General features: G+C 38.9%; 3 protein-coding genes across 6 annotated transcripts in view; 1 reads left to right on the top strand and 2 right to left on the bottom strand.

Annotated features, from left to right (window-relative positions):
• Positions 1–3162: 3162 nt before the first annotated feature.
• Positions 3163–5362, bottom strand: lyrm5a (LYR motif containing 5a). Its single transcript, XM_040141640.1, has 3 exons — positions 5116–5362; positions 4840–4907; positions 3163–4734 (listed from the first exon to the last, which is right to left on the bottom strand). The coding sequence occupies exons 2-3, from the start codon at positions 4882–4884 to the stop codon at positions 4522–4524; spliced, it is 258 nt and encodes an 85-aa protein (XP_039997574.1). The 5' UTR covers positions 4885–4907; positions 5116–5362; the 3' UTR covers positions 3163–4521.
• On the top strand, positions 5237–12537 carry dnai7 (dynein axonemal intermediate chain 7). 4 transcript variants are annotated; one of them, XM_040141607.1, is made up of 16 exons: positions 5237–5315; positions 6076–6160; positions 6414–6502; positions 6751–6855; positions 7138–7275; positions 7496–7630; positions 7841–7944; positions 8062–8220; positions 8344–8497; positions 8580–8670; positions 8944–9113; positions 9220–9379; positions 9556–9770; positions 9851–10009; positions 11380–11493; positions 12055–12537. In XM_040141607.1, the coding sequence occupies exons 1-16, from the start codon at positions 5286–5288 to the stop codon at positions 12328–12330; spliced, it is 2184 nt and encodes a 727-aa protein (XP_039997541.1). In that variant the 5' UTR covers positions 5237–5285; the 3' UTR covers positions 12331–12537. The 4 variants fall into 4 exon arrangements, with proteins under 4 accessions (XP_039997541.1, XP_039997562.1, XP_039997554.1 ...); XM_040141628.1 differs by having other exon boundaries at positions 9851–9905; positions 12055–12163; XM_040141620.1 differs by lacking the exon at positions 9851–10009.
• A 136-nt stretch (positions 12538–12673) lies between these two features.
• The window catches only part of LOC120803939 (inositol 1,4,5-triphosphate receptor associated 2-like), a 101891-nt gene continuing 96404 nt past the window's right edge, over positions 12674–18160 (bottom strand). The window contains exons 35-41 of the mRNA XM_040152989.1: positions 18078–18146; positions 17289–17347; positions 16908–17006; positions 15644–15772; positions 14632–14658; positions 13837–13985; positions 12674–13436 (exon numbers count right to left, since the gene is read on the bottom strand). Of these exons, the coding sequence (XP_040008923.1) occupies positions 13294–13436; positions 13837–13985; positions 14632–14658; positions 15644–15772; positions 16908–17006; positions 17289–17347; positions 18078–18146 (675 nt within the window). The 3' untranslated portion in view covers positions 12674–13293. The remainder of the gene's footprint in view (positions 13437–13836; positions 13986–14631; positions 14659–15643; positions 15773–16907; positions 17007–17288; positions 17348–18077; positions 18147–18160) is intronic.

The following is an 18160-nucleotide window of genomic DNA, read 5'->3' as shown; positions in this document are numbered from 1 at the left end:
AAATAAGGGCAGTGTTTACCTAGAGGAATACAAATTTAGATCCTAAATGGCAGCACCATTGGATATTATGACATTGAGTTAGTAGGAAATAGAGAATGATGGCAAAAGAAGAAAAGTCTATAAACATCACTCCTGGGATGGCAATATGGATTGTTTGGTCAGTCCACCAATTTGGTTTACACTGGAATATTTCAACAACTATCGGATGGATTCCAATGAATTTTGGTATAGATAGTCATTGTCCCCTGAGGATGAATACTAAACTATGGTAATCCCCTGACTTTTCTTCTAGTGCCACCATGAGGCTGAGGTTTGCTGTTTTGACTGCTATAAAATTTGGTTCTCACATTCATGTTCCCCATAGGATACACTGTAATCACTTTGATGTGATCTCTTAACTTTTCATCTACTTTCCATTATAACTAAATACCTGCAAAACTAATGACATCTCATCTGCCTCAGCTGTACTTTGAGTTTAGTACTAATTAGTAAATGTTAGCATGCAAACACATTATGGTGAACATAACAATAAACATTTTTTTATTAAATAGAATATCATACATTCTGTAAATTCCCTTCCTATTCTTCAAAAGGTTCAACAGCATGATGTAAGAACATTCACAAGACAATTTGGCAAGGAGTGATGGCCCCAAAATGGGGTCTTGGGCCATAAGAGGTTGAGAAAACTCTTATCTGACAGTAATATTTTTACACAATATTTTTTTTAACCTAAGATACTTGAAACTATTGAAGGTATTCCATTATTCCATTATTATCTAAATCTCTGCTGGGGGCCCAAATTGAACAGAATATTTATAGATAGAAAAGTATGTGCAAGAATTCACTCATGCTAATATACCACAGCAACTGAACATGTACTATTTTCTTCCATCACTAGACATCTGCTGGCACGTAACTGGCACTCCTTCCTATCTTTACTTCAGTTGGATTGGAACTGTAACAGCTATCATAGGTGGGATTGATAGTCAGTCTCTTTACAGGTAAATAAATGTATTCTGTTGGCACTAGTTAAATAAATTGGGTATGGAAATCAGATCTCATCATTCCACTATTGTGTAATGACTGTTTAGTGTTGACATTTCAGGATGCGCGAGGGAGAGGGTGGAATCACAGATTACATTAATGAAAGAAGACACAACTCTCTATCACATATTCAAGTTTTTCAAATGCAAAGGAAGTGCTGCAGCAGGTAAACAATATCAAAAGCCACAGACTAATAACAGCTTATGACTTCTAGCACATGGGCATGAGATGAACAGAAAAGCTTGACCTGAGAGAAGGATTTTGGCAACACAAATCCTATCCTAACAATTACTTTCTATGACACTGAGATAGACTTAACAAAAGGCAGTAACATTCCTACATGAAATGCAAATTTTCAAATTTCATTTTTTTTGCATTTTTCACATGTTCTTAATATGAAGGAGGAATCATATTCATCTCATAGACTAATACAAGAAATGTCAGCAAGGAATTTAAATCACAATCACAATCAATCAATGTTTTCCTCTCTTCCTGAAATGACTTAACATAGAGTTACATTCTAGATCATTAGTGTCTAATGTGTGTCTGTGTGTGTTTGAAGTTCTGTGACAAGGGGGATAATGCCTACAATGCCTTTGCTTGTTCACTTCATGTACCTGTCTGGAGTGCTGAAACAAGGGCACAAACATACAAACACACACATTCTATACTGTAGGAGATTAAAGGTTTCAACGCCATTTTACTGGTCTTCATTGTTGAGTGAGGAAATATTTTATGGAAGGACTTAATTTAAGCTTTGATCTAACTTCCACCAAGATATTAGGGGGATCTCTGGTAGCTGGCTTGTTTGTAGTAGCAGACAGTGTGGTGTTTGCTGGCATTGAGGTCTACTACGCCTGAGTGAACAAGAGCCAGAAAAGCTCCTGGGACACTCTATTTATCTGCACTGAAATGTTGATTAAACTGATTTTTAAGTATATATTTTACACTTTTTTTATCAGCAAGTTGAGGTCATTTCCAGTCAAGCTAGTCCAGTTCCAGAGGTTATGAGCCAACTGAGAGACATGAGCAATGGTAGATGAAGGATAATAATTATACAGAGTATCTAAAATATATTACCCTCCATAAATAAAAGGGGGTCAGGCAATGCTCTTCAGGGACCCTCGAGGACAGTGGAGTCAAACAAGAAAATTGTTTAATCATTAAACTGACACAGGACTTTTTCCACGGTTACAGGAGCAGACTAATAACATATTAAGGTTATTGTTTATGAGTAAAGCAATGCCAATTGTAACTCAATCAAGTTTAAAAAGAAAGAAAAAATTCCTCAAAATAAAATCTGATGAAAATAATTAGTCATAATAGGCTAGGTATAATAACTTCTTGGATTCTGAAATTGAAATACATTAATGGACTGAATCTCATGATTTGAACTGAACACAAGTTTAATGCACAGTAATATCCTAACAGCCTTTTATATTGTATTTTTCTATTTTATACCTCTGCCAAGTTTCTGGAGCTGTGTTTCAGCAGTGCAACCTGCCTGCTGATAACTTTGCTTGTCATTGTTCTGACAGTAGTCCAGTCAACACATATTTTAAGCCAATATTTTGTTCAAAATAAATGTTCCTATTAGAATGGCAAAATATCTCATTCAAGCAGCATTCATGGAGACAATGCCCAAAATTTAACATCAACCTTTTGCTTAAATATATCCCACAGACTGAGGGCATTCCTGATTGGCTGATGTTGTTAAAGTTTGCTTTCGATACCTGGACATCTGCACTGATGTGTTCCAGGTAAGCTTCTGGAGGGAAAGAATGCCCATGGTGTGGTTGATGTAGTAATGCCAGTAGTAGTAGTACCTCTGTCATTGTCCACTGAGGACTTTGAGTTCATTACTACAGATAACCGCAAGTGGACCACACTCCGAGGAAAAGACAGTGGTAACTGGATATATAGACTCATAAACTGACTGTGGAAGCAAGAGACCACTTAAGTTTGAAGTCAAATGGAACAAACAAACACTGCTGGTTTGATATTAGTTGCAATATTTTACAGCTGCAGCTGAAAAAAGGGCAATATTGACCTGGAGAGATTCACATTAAGATGCAGCACAGAATTTTTGGGATATCAAATCAGCATTGTGAATTTATTATATCCTGGCTTTAATATTACACCTTTATTTAATTTCAGTTAATAAATGATCAAAAAGATAGAAAATAATCCAGGCAAAGTCAGTAATTTAATTTCATTATTATCAGAGACTTCCCGATTGCTCTTTCATTTTGGCATTCGCCATATGTAAGACTGAACAGTTAAAACAAAAGTTTAACAAAATTTTAACATTCAGGGATTTTGCAACAAAAGATTTTCTTCTTTCCCACTTAAAAAAAAATGAAGACAGGAAACTACTACAGATTATTTTAATGTCTTTCAGAGTTTGTAATATGCTGTATATTTGACCATTTTCTGTACGTAATCCTGTAAAGAATCCAGTATATCAGTTTCTAAACCTTACAGTTGGGCTCCCACATGAGATTGTTTGATGTGCTTCAGGAACTGTGTGATTTCTGAGATTTTTATATTGACATGTTTTCTATATTAAAAAACAAACAAACACAACAAATGTAAAGGGAAAGAATATAAAATGCTATAGACTAGTCATAGCTGCTGATATCTGCTTTTTTGCAAATATACAAATATATTTATGAATATATTTATGTATAATTTCATACAAGCAAAGGAAATTAGTTACTGATGAAAATTGCTGTGGTTTTGTAATAATTATATAATATTTATGACAGAGGACATCTGTACATTTTTGCTAAATTTATTTTTGATTTCTATCTAATAGTGCATAGATACATAGTCATATACATTTGCTCCTCAAGAAGTATGACCATGTATTTACAAATATATATGTACTGAAATACAAAATACATTTCCTAATATGATTCAGTCAGTCTGATACCTCAGCTTCTACAATTTATTACAGACCAGGTGGATGTCTACATCTTTATTACCTATAACGTCTTAACAATAGCCATGATCCAAACACCCATTTCAAATCAGATAATGAATTAATTGACCTGATAAATTGTTGATTTAAAATAGACTAAAAATCTGAAAGTGGGCCAAACCAGGCCTAACAGCTTTTCTGGAGGAAAACCTATGACATCAAAATAAATACAGTATTTGAAATTAAAAACCCTAGCATTAAGGTACAACTTGTGTATAAAAACACAAAGCACATTCTGTAACAGCTACATTATATATTATTATTATTATATAATCCCTTTCTGGCACTTATCGCAGATGGATATTCCATTGCCCTTATGAGGCGAGCATAGGTTATTTTTATATAATGGCAACTTTTGGGACTTTGTAATTTCTGCAGTGTAATAAAAATAATGTGATAAAATAAATATTATTGACACTTTGTACTTTGGCTCACTGTTTCCGTTGCCAGTATTTCATTTTAGAAAGATAATCTGAAGATGTATTTGTGTGGAATTATTTTTCTGGTTCATAATACCTCTTCTTCATGGCTCGATATTTCCTGAGGAAATAGAGAGCCTCTAGTTCCTTGATGACAAACTCGCCCCGGGCCACCAGCTTTTTGATATTTTCAGGGTCTGTCACGTCTTTATTCTTCATGAAGGCTGACTTCAGGCGTTCTCTGAAATACGCTGATCCCTGGGGGTACTCTCGGCCAAGATATAGCAGCTGTAGTAAGGAGTAAGGCGGGCGTCACATTGTTACACATTATAAGCACGGGGTACAACCCGTGCTCATAATGTGTAAAGGTGTGTCACTGACTAATTCACTTACATTTTTGTAAAGTCTGATAACCTCACCCCTTAAAGAGTTGGCCATGTCAGACACGAGGTTTCACACTCCTGAAACGAGAGGAAAATTAAAGAAACTATTAACAGAGACGACGACGGCAGCAGAGACAGAAACAGAAATAGTGGTAGACGTGAGTGAATGAAGCCAGTAAAACAATAGAATTAGACAGCTAGATAACATGTTAGTTACGATTTACAACATACTACATTTCTCACACACTCTACGAACAACCATATTAAACTGTGTATTCGTATTTACACGTGATATTTTGTTGGGTAGTTTTACTCAAGCTGTACTGAAAAATTGTCTCCTTTCCACTTTGTCCTTCCTTTGACAACAGTAGACAGCTCATTTGTACACTCAGTCGTATGTCAATTCGTGTTATGTCGTAAATAAAAATAGATAACAGCGCATGCGTGTATGTTTCTATGGTTACGCTAGTTTTTTGCTTCAGCATGGTGAGTTTGAACAGTTTTTTTTCGAATAAATGGCCCCCTTTTTTGGCCTTAAATTATATTATAATTAAATGGTTTTGCGGCAGGGTTTAACGCTAACTACAGGTAATACAAAAATAGAGGGCAAGGCTAAAGATAAATTAAAATAACTTAAGGGATAGTGAGTACAGTACTGCAGTTAGCTGCACTGGTTAGCAGGCAAGTTAGCAGGAAATGGCCCCCTTTTTTGGCCTTAAATTATATTATAATTAAATGGTTTTGCGGCAGGGTTTAACGCTAACTACAAGTAATACTTACAAAAATAGAGGGCAAGGCTAAAGATAAATTAAAATAACTTAAGGGATAGTGAGTACAGTACTGCAGTTAGCTGCACTGGTTAGCAGACAAGTTAGCAGGAAGTAGCCTCTCTTTAATTTTAAATTCTCTTTTCTTCATTTGCATACTAACTTAACCTCGTACCCTGCGCCCTGAGTTCATGTCTTAACCAAGCAAGTTATGCTTTTACTCTCTCTCTCCATGTTTTGTCCTGTAAATGATAACCGCCCAAGAAAGGAAAGGTATGAGCGAAAGGCAGTCAGCACATTCTCACTTTTATAATTATAGTTTGATCTAATAATCAAATCAGTTCTGTAGTCAAAGCTAGAGTATAACATCCTCCTTATCCACCTCACTCAGTCAGTGTGTACCCATTTCAAAGTAAGTAAAGATAGACCAGTGAGCGGTCCCTGTTAACCACTCATCTGTAATGTTTTCTGGTTTGAAGTCATCCAAAAAGGAACGTAAACCGTCGAAGGCTCAGAAGGCGAAGCAGCACGAAGAGGAGAAGGAGAGGAGAGTGCAAGAGGATGGTAAATCCCTGTCAGAGATCTGTCCCTAGTAATTCTAACGGGGGCAAAATGATAAAATAGAGGCATTTGTTGTAAGCACTGACAATCAGTTTAAAGTATGTGGCATGGAATTCAGCAGTAAACTGATGAAAATAATCTGTTTAATATTCTGTTTGGAGTTTTTAACGATCAGTTTAGGAATAAAAAAAGATTCCTGCTGTTTTAGGATATGTGTTGAGGTACTGTATACATCCTATGTGCTTTGGCTTTACAGAGGAAGCCCAGCTACAGGCCGAGAGAGAGGGACAGGAAAGGTTGGAAAGAGAGAGAAAAGAGCTGGAGCTGGAAAGGCTAGAATTAAAGGTAAGATGTCCCTGTGAAATATAAAACCATGTCAGTCCTGTTCAGTGACTGTGATATACAGTACATTAAACTATGGAGTTAAGATTATCTGATTATTTTTCCTTTTGAGGATAAATTCTGTTTAAAACAAATCCTGTTTGTTGAAGACAAGTCCTGAAAATTCCTAAAATAGACAACTCCATAAAGAAACACAGTAGATATTCACTGTTGTCTTGAGTGGGCATTTCAAGGATGTATTTTGCCTACAGCACAGAGAGCGCAAACAGGATGAGCTGAATGAATTGCGCCATCTACTGGAGGAGAATCATTATGCGGTAACCAAATGGAGAACCGATGCTGTGGAGAAAGCCAAGGTGTGCGTTTCTGTTTGTGTGAGTTATTTAGTTAGAGTGAGACTTCATATTAAAAAAAAAATCCAGATGTCTGACACATGTATTATTACCAATGATCAGTTTTTTCCTGGACAAACAATGCAATAATAATTAAAATACAATATAATACTTCTGTGATCCATACTTGCTTAAAGACCAGTATGGAAAAATAAGGCTATAATGTGGATACACAAATAACAAAAAAATTATCTTAACAGACTTCTTGTAGCTGAGAACAACATCCAGTATATTTTCTGTGTCTAGTGGGAGAGGTACATGTGTTGTGATGGTACTCCTGACCCAGCAGTACAGCAGGATATTAACACATATATCAGTTTATGGAGAGATGACCCAGAGGTCAACATCACACCCGTGCTCAAGCAATGTAACCTTGCTCTACAGGTCTGTATTTTATGTGTAGATGTGTATGTGTCCTGCAATAACTTGATTAGTCAATGGACAGAAATAGGAAGGTAGACACTGTAGACAAATTTTCCTATGTACCTTATACTGAAAAAAAATGCCAGTATAGTCTGTCCGTGAAGCTAAATCTTAGAAATATATTATTTGCTGCATTCTAATGTTACAAAATCTGAGAGCAAGTACATTTCGTCCGTTATAGCTGGTAGAGGAGCTGGAAGGTCTGCTCAGAGACGTTACAGATCCACAAGAGGGCCAGAAGTACCAGGAGGCTCTCATAAATTTGCTGGAGCTAATCCACTCCAAATACCACCTCACCACTGAGGAGATCCTCAAGGTACAAAATTATAACTGCCCATATTAACAATGCAATGTGAAGTACTTTGTAACTACAGTATAAGGAAGTGCTATATAAACATCTCTGATTTATCATAATGTGTATGGGGTGCCTATTTTGCAAGATATGAGACAATATTGCAAACCCTGTGTGTAATGGCTTTTCGGAACCACTCCCGTTTTTTTGTGTTATGTGTCTCCATGGTTTCAGAGGGCCAGTGCGAACATTGACACTGAAACAGGCAACATGCAGACTGTGGTGAAAGATTGCAACATTACACTGTGTCTGTGGGCCAACCTCAAGAAGAATCCACGGTCTGTATATGGCAGACACTACTACAAATAAATTATATGGGTTATATGTGACAATAAAAGAAAGGTCTGCAACTGGAACATCTAGTACTTCTCTCGGTTTCTTACTGGTTCATCCAGGTTTAAAGGTTTAAACTTCAAAGAAGTCAGCCTGGGCTTTGAGCTTCCCAAGCAGTTGGCTGTGAGCGATATTGCTGTACGGATTCTCCACACACACTATGACCACCTGTCCTTGCTTGCCAGGATGGGTCACCTGAAAATACACACATCTAGCCAAAGGTCTGATGTTAATGAAAATACTAGCATTACCACAATATCTTTAACACTAATAATAATGCTGGTAATACGAACCTTTTTCTCATTGCTTTGTGTTCTTGTCTTTCCTCATCTGTTTGGTCCCAGATCTCTTGCAGGGGGTGACGAGGTTCCAGCAGACATAGATCTACCTGAGCAGGGGGAGACAAAAGAAGATGGGGATGTGAAGGATGACAGTGAGACACAACAGCAAAGAGTGGATGAGGAGGTGCAGTCCATCCAAGGGTTAGAAGGGAGGAAGGTAAAACAAATGAAAAAATGATAGGGCTGGGTTCCTATGTTCAATGTGATGTTGTCCATGTTATTATGTATGTATCTCACAGAGGGCAGCTAGTCTACAGTCGAGGAAAAACAGTCCCCAGCCTGCAGAAGGCCAAGGGAGCCAGATAAGGACACAGATGGAGGTATTCGGTGGTAAGATGCCCAATCTAACACTTCCTGATGATCCAAATGTAAACACAAAGATAGCTAAACGAAACAGGATTTAAACCTGCTCTCACTCAAACTGATTGACAGGGTTTTTGTTATATAGACTAACACTATGTGACAACTAAATCCAAGTTACTTATGTTTTTTAATGCTTAATAAGGGTTGATCACATCAATAATTTTGTAAAAACAGGAGTAAATTAAGTTTGGAAAGGCAAAAATTCTTATATTTTGGATGATTCTGTGTTCTCTCTCTCAGCTGAAAGGGACTTGAAGTCTCCCTCAGTACAGCTCACAATGATGGACGGCAATGAACGTGCCCAGTTGGTGGACTTGAGGGAGTACACGCCTCTGGGTGGGGTCTTCTACTATAACGTGTTCCGCCTCCCACCACAAACCCACCAGGTCAATGGCTGGGAAATTAGACAGGTGAATTAGGAAAAGAGTTTCATTGCCTGCTTTCACTAGGCCCTGCTGTTGACCCCTAAAGTTGACCCCATGTTTCTATTTTTCTCTCATACCCCACCCTATGTAGGTGTTGGACACAGGGCTACAAGTGTTTCCCTACCCCACAGAGAAGTCCAACTTAGATGACAACGAGGCCCTCACCTGCCCCCCTATTGGGGTGTCTGTGATGCTGCCCGAGTCTGTTGTCTTCTTTGAAACTCCCCGAGTGGCTTGCTGGGATGCTGCAGGTAAGACAGACAAGAACACACACCGTGTAATACTCTATCAAACATAGAAAAGCATCAAAAATGGTAAAAAAAAAAAAACAAAACTCAGATGAAATTGGAAATGGCACAATAAGCGCTTGAAATACATTTGAAAGTCACCGAATAGTCACAGACATGACAGTTCATCTCTAATCCAGGTAAGCAGTGGAGGATGGACAGTATCACTGATGTTTCTTATGAGGACGAAGAGGCCAAGATCTCCTTCAAGATGGGCTCCTTCCAAGCTTTTGTGCTGGTGCAGGAAACTTACGCCAACTTTCCCTTCCAGAGCTGGGAACTGAGGCCACTGGGCCAAGACTCTGCTGTTTTCACCGTCAATGGAGCACTCATCGATCTCAGTATCATGATCCAGGTAGGAAACAAGAGAGTACTTTACACACACAAACATTTTCCCTAATTCAAGAATAAAGTTTGTCTCTATTTTAATGACAGGGTGACCAGTGTATGTTGCAGTCAGAGCAGGAGAAAGGCCTCTCTCACCTCCTAGGAAAGTGGATGAGTGGCCCTTCCCTACAAAGAGCCATGCTCAACGCTGGCATCAACATCTTTGTGAATGAGTACACCGACAAATATGTTAGCACCTGTGGCAAGGTCTGCATCTTGAACCTCTTGGCTTTTAGAGTAAAAGAACAAGAACAAGATACTAGATGACAATGCTGTTTTGAATGGATAAACCAGTGTTTGCAGCATAGTGTCTGGCATGTCACATCAGTGTAAACGTGATAGGAAGTGGGAGATAACATGTTATCCATCTCCTTCCAAGCTTAATTTTAAAGAGTACATAGTTTAGGCTAACACTGTCTTTGCAGTGCCATTTATGCTTCCGACACATATTACACAACATTTGGAACAGTTATTTTAATGGCTGAGTTCAAAGAAACAAGACTAAGAGCCTATGGCCATGCTAGCAGCTCTGTAGGGCTTTTCTTAGGCACAGCAGTGCTTTGAACTAAATGCTAACGCCAGCATGCTAACATGCTCATAAATGATACCTCCAACATTTGGCTGTTCAGCGAGTTAATATTTACCATGTTCACAATCTTAGTTAAGCATGTTAGCATGCTAATTTGCACTAACTAGCACAAAACAAAGTAAAGCTGAAGTTGATGGGATGCCATTAGTTTTGCATGTATTTGGTTACAAACCAGAGTATTGGACAAATTAAAATTCTGGCGTGATAATGGCACTAGATGTAAAGTTAAGGGATCACCAAAGTTAATATAATTCATACTGAGTGTGACTTGAATATCTGTACCAAATTTCATGATAATCCATCGTATAGTTTTTGAGATTTATCTAAAAATATCAGCCTCATTGTGGTGCTAGGTGAAAAGTCAGGGGAACACCAAAGTCATTAGAATTCATCCTCTCGGGACCATGAATGTCAGTACAAAATTGCTGGCAATCCATCCAGTAGTTGTTTAGATATAGCAGTCACCGACCACAGCGATGGACCAACCAACCGACATCAACAGCCCTAGAGCCATGCTAATAGCATGGCATGAAATAAGAATATAACAAATCTGAGTCATGAAAAGGTATTCTTTAACAGAGGTGGGTCTTAACATATCCTGATCACTGTATTTAAGTTAAATTAAACATAAAATGTGACATTAAATAAATATAAAAACATGCTTTGCTGTAGCTTATGCCACTAAACAGTTTGAAGCAGTTAGACCTACTGCTGCCAGGACGAGCCACATCATCAAAATAATACTATCTGCACATCATTAGAGCTGCAACAATTAGTTCATTAATCAGTTACTTGATAAAAGTCATTTGTTGCAGTCTGACACACCATAAATAATTTAGAACTATACGGGACCATTCTACTGAATGAGGAACTTTTTTTTTTTTTTTTAAATTATCTTTTCTGCTTATACTTATTTAGATTCAAGTAGTTTACAGTCCAGCATTTTCTACCCTTATAAAATGTGCTGTGTGGTTTCTGTTCTCCTTAGGACCCGCTAACAGAACATGCTGCCTACGAACAGATGGCCCTCTTCGCCTCTGCCTGTGCTTTCTCATGGAGCCAGTGGAATGCCAAATGTGGAGTTGAGCATCTGGTCATGCAGGTATTCTTGCTCACACATAGATACAGCTCATTTAGTTTAACATTTTAACCCATTTTCCTCCCACTGTTGAAAGGCTGACTTCCCATTAACTCCCCCCTATGCTGGACAGAGGAGGGAGTACACACTACACAGTCATGAGTCTCCCCGTGTACACACAGAGTCACTAGAGGTCCAGCCAAACCACATCTACCCAGGCACTGCGACAAACAATTATGTGTTGGCAAAGCAGCGACAAGGACTACACCACATCTGGGAGTTTACTGTGCCACCTGGGTGCCCTTAACACAAACAGATTTGACTTTTAAACAACCACAGGGAAAGCAGGGTAGAGATATATCTTTTCAGAATGAGGAAGAGGAATGTTGTGAAGTGCCACACACAGTGAAAGTGCTGTTTAGCAGGGAGCACTTGTTTCTCACTAGAAGACAGTGAGGTTTACTGGCCATGGTTAAACTGGACAGACCCAAAATGAAAACACAAAATTTACTTTAAATTTCTTTTTTTTTTTTTCTCTCTCCCCTTTTCGTACTTACTGTTCTTCCCTTTCCTTTTCTCTGCTAGGTGTGTGAGCACCATGGCCCTGCCCCTGTGTCAAAGGACTTGTGGAGTCTCTACCTCCTGGGCGCTCAGAGGAGTCACAAGCTGGAAATTACAGAGAAGAGTGAAGTGTTCTCTCCAGACCATTATCCTGGCAGTGAGTTTCACTCCACCTTCATCCACATGCTCCGGGACAACATGAGCACTGATGGCATAGCTAGGGCCAGAGAATCGAATTATCTGTTTGTTGATACAGTACAGAGTCTGCTCTGTACCACCAGACCCCTAATGTATTCTTAAACCTGAGTGAAATAAACTTGGTAAATACATTTGAAACAACTGAATTTGAAATGTACGTTTGGATGCACATAAGAAAACATCTTCTATTGTAGAATTGGCTACTTTATTTGTGCAAAGTTTCACGCATCTTCTTTGGAACATACAGAAGTGTATGAAGTTGAAAAAGGTGACCACCACGGCAAGAACTTTGAGGGAAAAAAAAAAAACTTTGGTTAAGACTGTAACAATGTAGAATTATAACTTAACAGAAATGACTAACAAAAATAACCAGATATTCACATCTCACCACTCAAAACAAACAAACTCAAATATAGATTTCAAAAACACTTAAAAAGAAAATCACTTGAAATTGAATTTTTAATACCAGTGTTTATAGACTTAAAAGAAATAAATGAAAGGAATGAAAAATTCCATTTAAAAGGCTGGCAGTCTCCTGTATCCTCAAGTGCATGAAATTTATTCAAAAAGCCATGTCATGTCCATGATGTTCGTCAATGGAAAACTGCTGAGGCCTATTGTATGACTTGGTGGATCATGCTACCATTCTGATTAAGCTGAATGGTAGCACATGATTGGCCAGTGTTGTGTCAGCTCTGATGACTGATCAAGCCTGATTTGATATTTTGTGTTGGTTCAGGTAGACAGTTTGCAGCAGCACTAATAGTAAAACCACCTGTAACTGCTTCTTCTCTTAAAACAGACACGCATTCACACACACACAGACTAACTAATTTAGCAAACGTAATGTGATGTATAAAATCCTCCATAGGGTTAACTATCCCCTGAGGACTGGCCGTTGCTGTCAAAAAGTGTCTTATTTTAGGAATCTTCAGGCACAATTAAACATCCAAATAGCCTCCACTCAGGAATGGTGCACTGTCCTTTCTTCATCACCACCCCATTGCTGATAATCTCTGCAGAAGGCTAATGGGCAATAGCACCATCCACCCTGGGTCTCAGGAGCTAGACAGGAGGCTGCCCATTGTGCCGGAGCCCTGTGTAGGGCCACAGAAGCTGCTGGATGGTCATCCAGGAGTCCCCAGTCCCCACAGGGGCAGCATCTACTGCTGGCTGCATCACCAGACTGGCCAGCAGTGCCAAGAGACCTGCAGGGGATGAGAGAGATCTGGATGTTATTATCCACTGTGTTGACTTAGGAAAAGCCTATGCAGGAACTTGGCTTGGATGTTGAAGGAGAAAGAGCAGATGTGTCACTGGAGTTACGAACGTAGCATTTTTCATCACAGACTTTTAGGCCTGTAACACCTTCAGAAAATTCTTCAGAGATTTATAAAAAGGTCTTAATAAGTAATATGATTTTATTTACCAAAACAAAAAGGGAACTGAAACTCCTGTGGGGTAAGCAATATACATGCAAGCTGTATGAAATATTGTGGAAAAGTAGATTGTTTATTTCTGCTACTGTCAAATCCAAGTTTGGAATTATCTATAAGATAAAGAAAAATTTGCATCTTAAAATGACTACTACTGACAAACTAAGTGTACCTGCCAGCACCACCACCATGGCCAACCAAAGCCAGAGCCCCCTGCTGCCTCTAGCTACGGCTACAGCTGCCCGGGAAGAGGTCAGGCTATGGGACAGAGACTGGGCCATTCCTGGGTCTGTAGACGTAGGGTTTGAGGAAGGGTTCGGACTGGAGGAGGGCAAGGGAAGATAATAAAATATTACTACAAGACGGATAGAAAATGAGACATGAGAGATGAATGGACACTGAGAAAAAAAAAAAAGATAAAAAAGGTATCAAATAAAGCAAAAGAGTAAAGAAGTTACCAAAGATGATACACTGGGATGGGAGTAAGTCAACACAGAAAAGCATCTTGAGAGACAATACTTTCTGGTAAAACCTGTGGGTCATTCGTGGTAACTTAGAATGGCAGGGGATGAATGTAGCTGTGGTTTGGTGCAATCTAAAGTTGGCTTCAATTAAGTGCATTTTACCAACTGTCTCAAACGGTGTCAAAGATTCAAAACTATTCACATCATCATCAATATAATGAAACATCTGTCAGCAGCATAGTTAATGGTGGTTGGCATGGAAGTAAATTTCAGCAATGAACGGTTAGGCAAAGGCAGCAATTATGGCCTGGAATATGTCAACAGTAGGAGTGCTGCTTCAAAACATTTCACAGTCATTATTATAGTCAGTGCAAGGTTGTAAGTGGCCTTTTGACTGGCACTCCTACCTGATAAATACAGGCGTTTTGCATGCATTTATTGTTTTTTGGACAGAAATAGACACAAGCACTTCCCACTTTGGACTCTCCTCCCTACACACTTACAGCATAACAAACAGCTCATCCTGTCTCCTGAGCAATGTTGAGGGAGGAAAAGAGGAAAGAAAAGTTCAGAGCAACACATGATCTGCTAGCAAAAATTACTCAGTTGCCCCACTATAAAAAAAATAAAAATCTAAGTGTAGTAGTTTGCACATTAAATTGTTAAGGTGGCTGAACATGTTAGTAAATGACAGAAGACTAAACCTGGTAAAGATGGATTTTTATCAGTTAGATGCTTTGCACAGTCCAAGTCAGAACTCGAGATCCATACATAACATCACAAAGCTTCCAATATAATTTAGCAGTATAATTTGACATAAACTGACCTCAAGTCAGTTATCAGCTGAAGGAAAAGGTTCATTTCTGGCCTTTAAGTAAAAATGCTGTTAACATGATTAAAAGCCGCTGAGCCGCTAGAGGACAGAAGAAGCTAGTCCAGCACAGACCCACGTAATGAGAGAGTTTCATCACTTAGGCGGTTCCATATGATCACACAACTTTTTAAACAGGGTGTGATAAAATACATAAAAGTCTAAGGTATGACTGCTACTCACTATGAAAAGTTAATTACAAAAAAATATTTCAGCCTATATGTAGCTCATGAAATCTTTGACACTTGCTGGTGTCTCAAAAATTATGTGAAGCACTAAATGTCAAGTCTCTACCATACACAACATTAATTTTGTCACAACAAACTGCAGAGAGACTGAGTAGTGATAGCCAGAATGGCCAAAAAAAACAAAGGGAGATATCAAGATGTCACAGTGGGCACAGTTTTTGATGTGTGGTCCATGAAGTGCAGTGTAAAAAAAAAAACCCACAGAAATTACTATTTAACATCAAAAATAGAGATAAAATAAGAAAATATCTAGGACCAAAAAACATTCAGTTTGTAGCTAATGGAATCTCAGTACAGCTAAATGACGAACTCTCCCACTATGCAGCTAGCCTCTTAGCTTTGCTGGCAGAAAGTGGTGCTGCAGTAGGCTAGTGGTGGGTATTTGGTTAGACTAACGTCTTGAGGGGCAGAATGAGGGAGGTGAGTTTGTTGCCCAGCTCACTGAGACTGGACCTCCTCCTCTCTGCCACCAGCTCCTCCTTCTGCTCGTCCTCAGATTGGCAGTCGGTGTTGTCGCAGGCGGTCCTGTGGACACGCGTGGGTCAGGCATTCACAAACACACTGTTCAGTTGCACATTTAAATACAAGCATGGCTATATAACCTTCTGTATGGGTACATGCCATGCAGACATGTACATTTCATGCACTTGCAGTCAACACAAGCAGGCAGCTGCAGACTCCCTGAAATATTTGCCAATTTACATTCACCTGCTGTACTCACAGATAAATGTTTGCGATCCCTGATACAATCATGTTTGAAATCATTTTCTACAATATAACAATGCATGCCCAGCAATATAAATTACATGCTCCAATCATTATGAACCCATAAAGCAAGTTCTCAACCTTTCAGATATTCGGAGACCATTAAAAGTGCATGATTCATATTATCTAAGCTTCAATTTTGGCTTAGCTCATCAAACAGGGCAAATTGTACTTTAATTGTCCAAACATTTGAAAGCATATGGTGCCATTGAAATGAATTCCACAGCGTCTTACTTTACATTCCACACACACACAAAGGAAAAATGGGCTAGATTTGGAAAATGTCACAAAACGATGTAAGCTTCTGATAAACACTTCCCCATGCGAGGGATGAACCAGATGCATTAAAGATGGCTGCCGTTTGGTTTGTCATCATTGCTTTTTCCTGGTCTCAAAGGACAACACTGCTGTTTTGTGTTAGTTCCAACTGTCTAAGCACCACCCTCTCTTTTGCATAGTTACTGCTAATGTCCACACAGTCACTTAGTGTAGTAAGAGATAAAGTATCAGGGCTTCTATTAAGTTTTCAAATTTGTTGTGTTATCTGTGCTTCATTTTATTACACTGTTACTCTCAATCACCTGACACTCCGAGAACGAAACAAAAAATCCATTCATTTCTTTGCGGGGTCATCTTTCTCTAGGAAGGACAAAAGTTAGTTTTCCAGCAAAAAATATTCCATATAACATCCACTGCAAGGTTCTCCAGAGAAATGTAAGCTTGACCATGACAGAAGCGAATTGACTGTAACCCTAAAGTTCCCAGTATTCACCACCATAAAATGTACAGTTTTGAGGTCAAGCCAGAGAGCTGCCATCTTTATGCATCTGTGGCCACTGTGAAAGAGTTTGTGTGATGCAGCCAGTGTGGCATCCTTCTCCTTGGCATTTCTTACCCCTTCATCATGAGAGAAGGCTCTTCAGTGTCAACCCAGGCCACAGAGCTAACAAAGCGTTTTAGTGGGGGGCGCGTCGTGCTCTTCCCTGCCACAATCCTGGAAACCACCATTATCACATAGGTGCATAACAACAAACCCTCATGTCATGTTACAGCAAGCCTCTGTAGCTTACATAAAACAACCACAGCCAATAGCTTCCCTCACACCAGAAACAATGCTGGTTTGTTTTAAAAAGTAGCAAGCGTCATTTAAACAGTCCTCTTGCTTTTATTGTAACCGCACTCCCCTTCACATACAGACTAAATCTCATTTAACTACTTAACCTATTGTAATGTAATAGCAAATTTAACAAACGCACATTAACACACAAATACCTACCACGGCGATCGCCTTGTCAGTCTGTCCGTTTCAGCCTCTGAGCCATTGTGTGTTTTGGGCTGTGTTGGGAAATCAGACAGTTTGAGTCATGATCATGGAAAAAAAAAATGCTCCTTTGCACAATTTAAGCATAACCAGAACATTTTTTGACCTGGATCGATATTCCGTCACACTTAACTGACTAAAATTTGTACTTTTTTGGATGCATAACTCCCCAGTAGAGATCAAACAACACTTAAACCTGTCCTGTGGTTAACATATTTGGGATCACTGACTTTAAATTTGTAGTTTAACCACAATCTGACGATTTCATCTCTTCCATTCACTACATTACTCAGTGCTGCATGTAATTTAATACTGAAAGCAGTCCTAAGGAAATAGATAATGTGTCATCAAACTGTGTGACAAAAAACATTGCCTTTTACACAGTTTGAGAGAGAAATATCTGATAATAAAAGGAAGCCAGTAATATGTTTATAAATATATGCTTCGGGATCTTTTTTTAAAGTTTCTACCAATCTTTGGCTCAACTGGCACCCTGGCAAGTAGAATTCAACAAGCTCTGTAGTGAAGCATGTTTTAGATTAACTTAATCCTTGGGTGATAATTTAAAAACATTTAGAGTTATGAAACCCACACAGGACTTTGGAAATTTTAATTCAAGTGAAAACTGAAAAAGCTCTCTGTCAATTACCATATGGATAAACCTAAGGACTGGATCAGTAAGGTGTTGTCGTGGCTGCAATGTGATGTGATTATTAAGTAAAGCAATGGCAGTGTCATCCTAACCATATCAAAGTGCATGTTGCCTCCACCAGAGCGGGGGATCCCTGCTATGCTGACCCGCCGGGCTGATGACTGTAAGAAGATTA

Source organism: Xiphias gladius, chromosome 2, assembly GCF_016859285.1.
Source record: "Xiphias gladius isolate SHS-SW01 ecotype Sanya breed wild chromosome 2, ASM1685928v1, whole genome shotgun sequence".
In the NCBI taxonomy this organism is placed as follows: domain Eukaryota; kingdom Metazoa; phylum Chordata; class Actinopteri; order Istiophoriformes; family Xiphiidae; genus Xiphias; species Xiphias gladius.
Note: the sequence above shows the minus strand (reverse complement) of the source record. Positions and strands in the feature narration are given on the sequence as shown.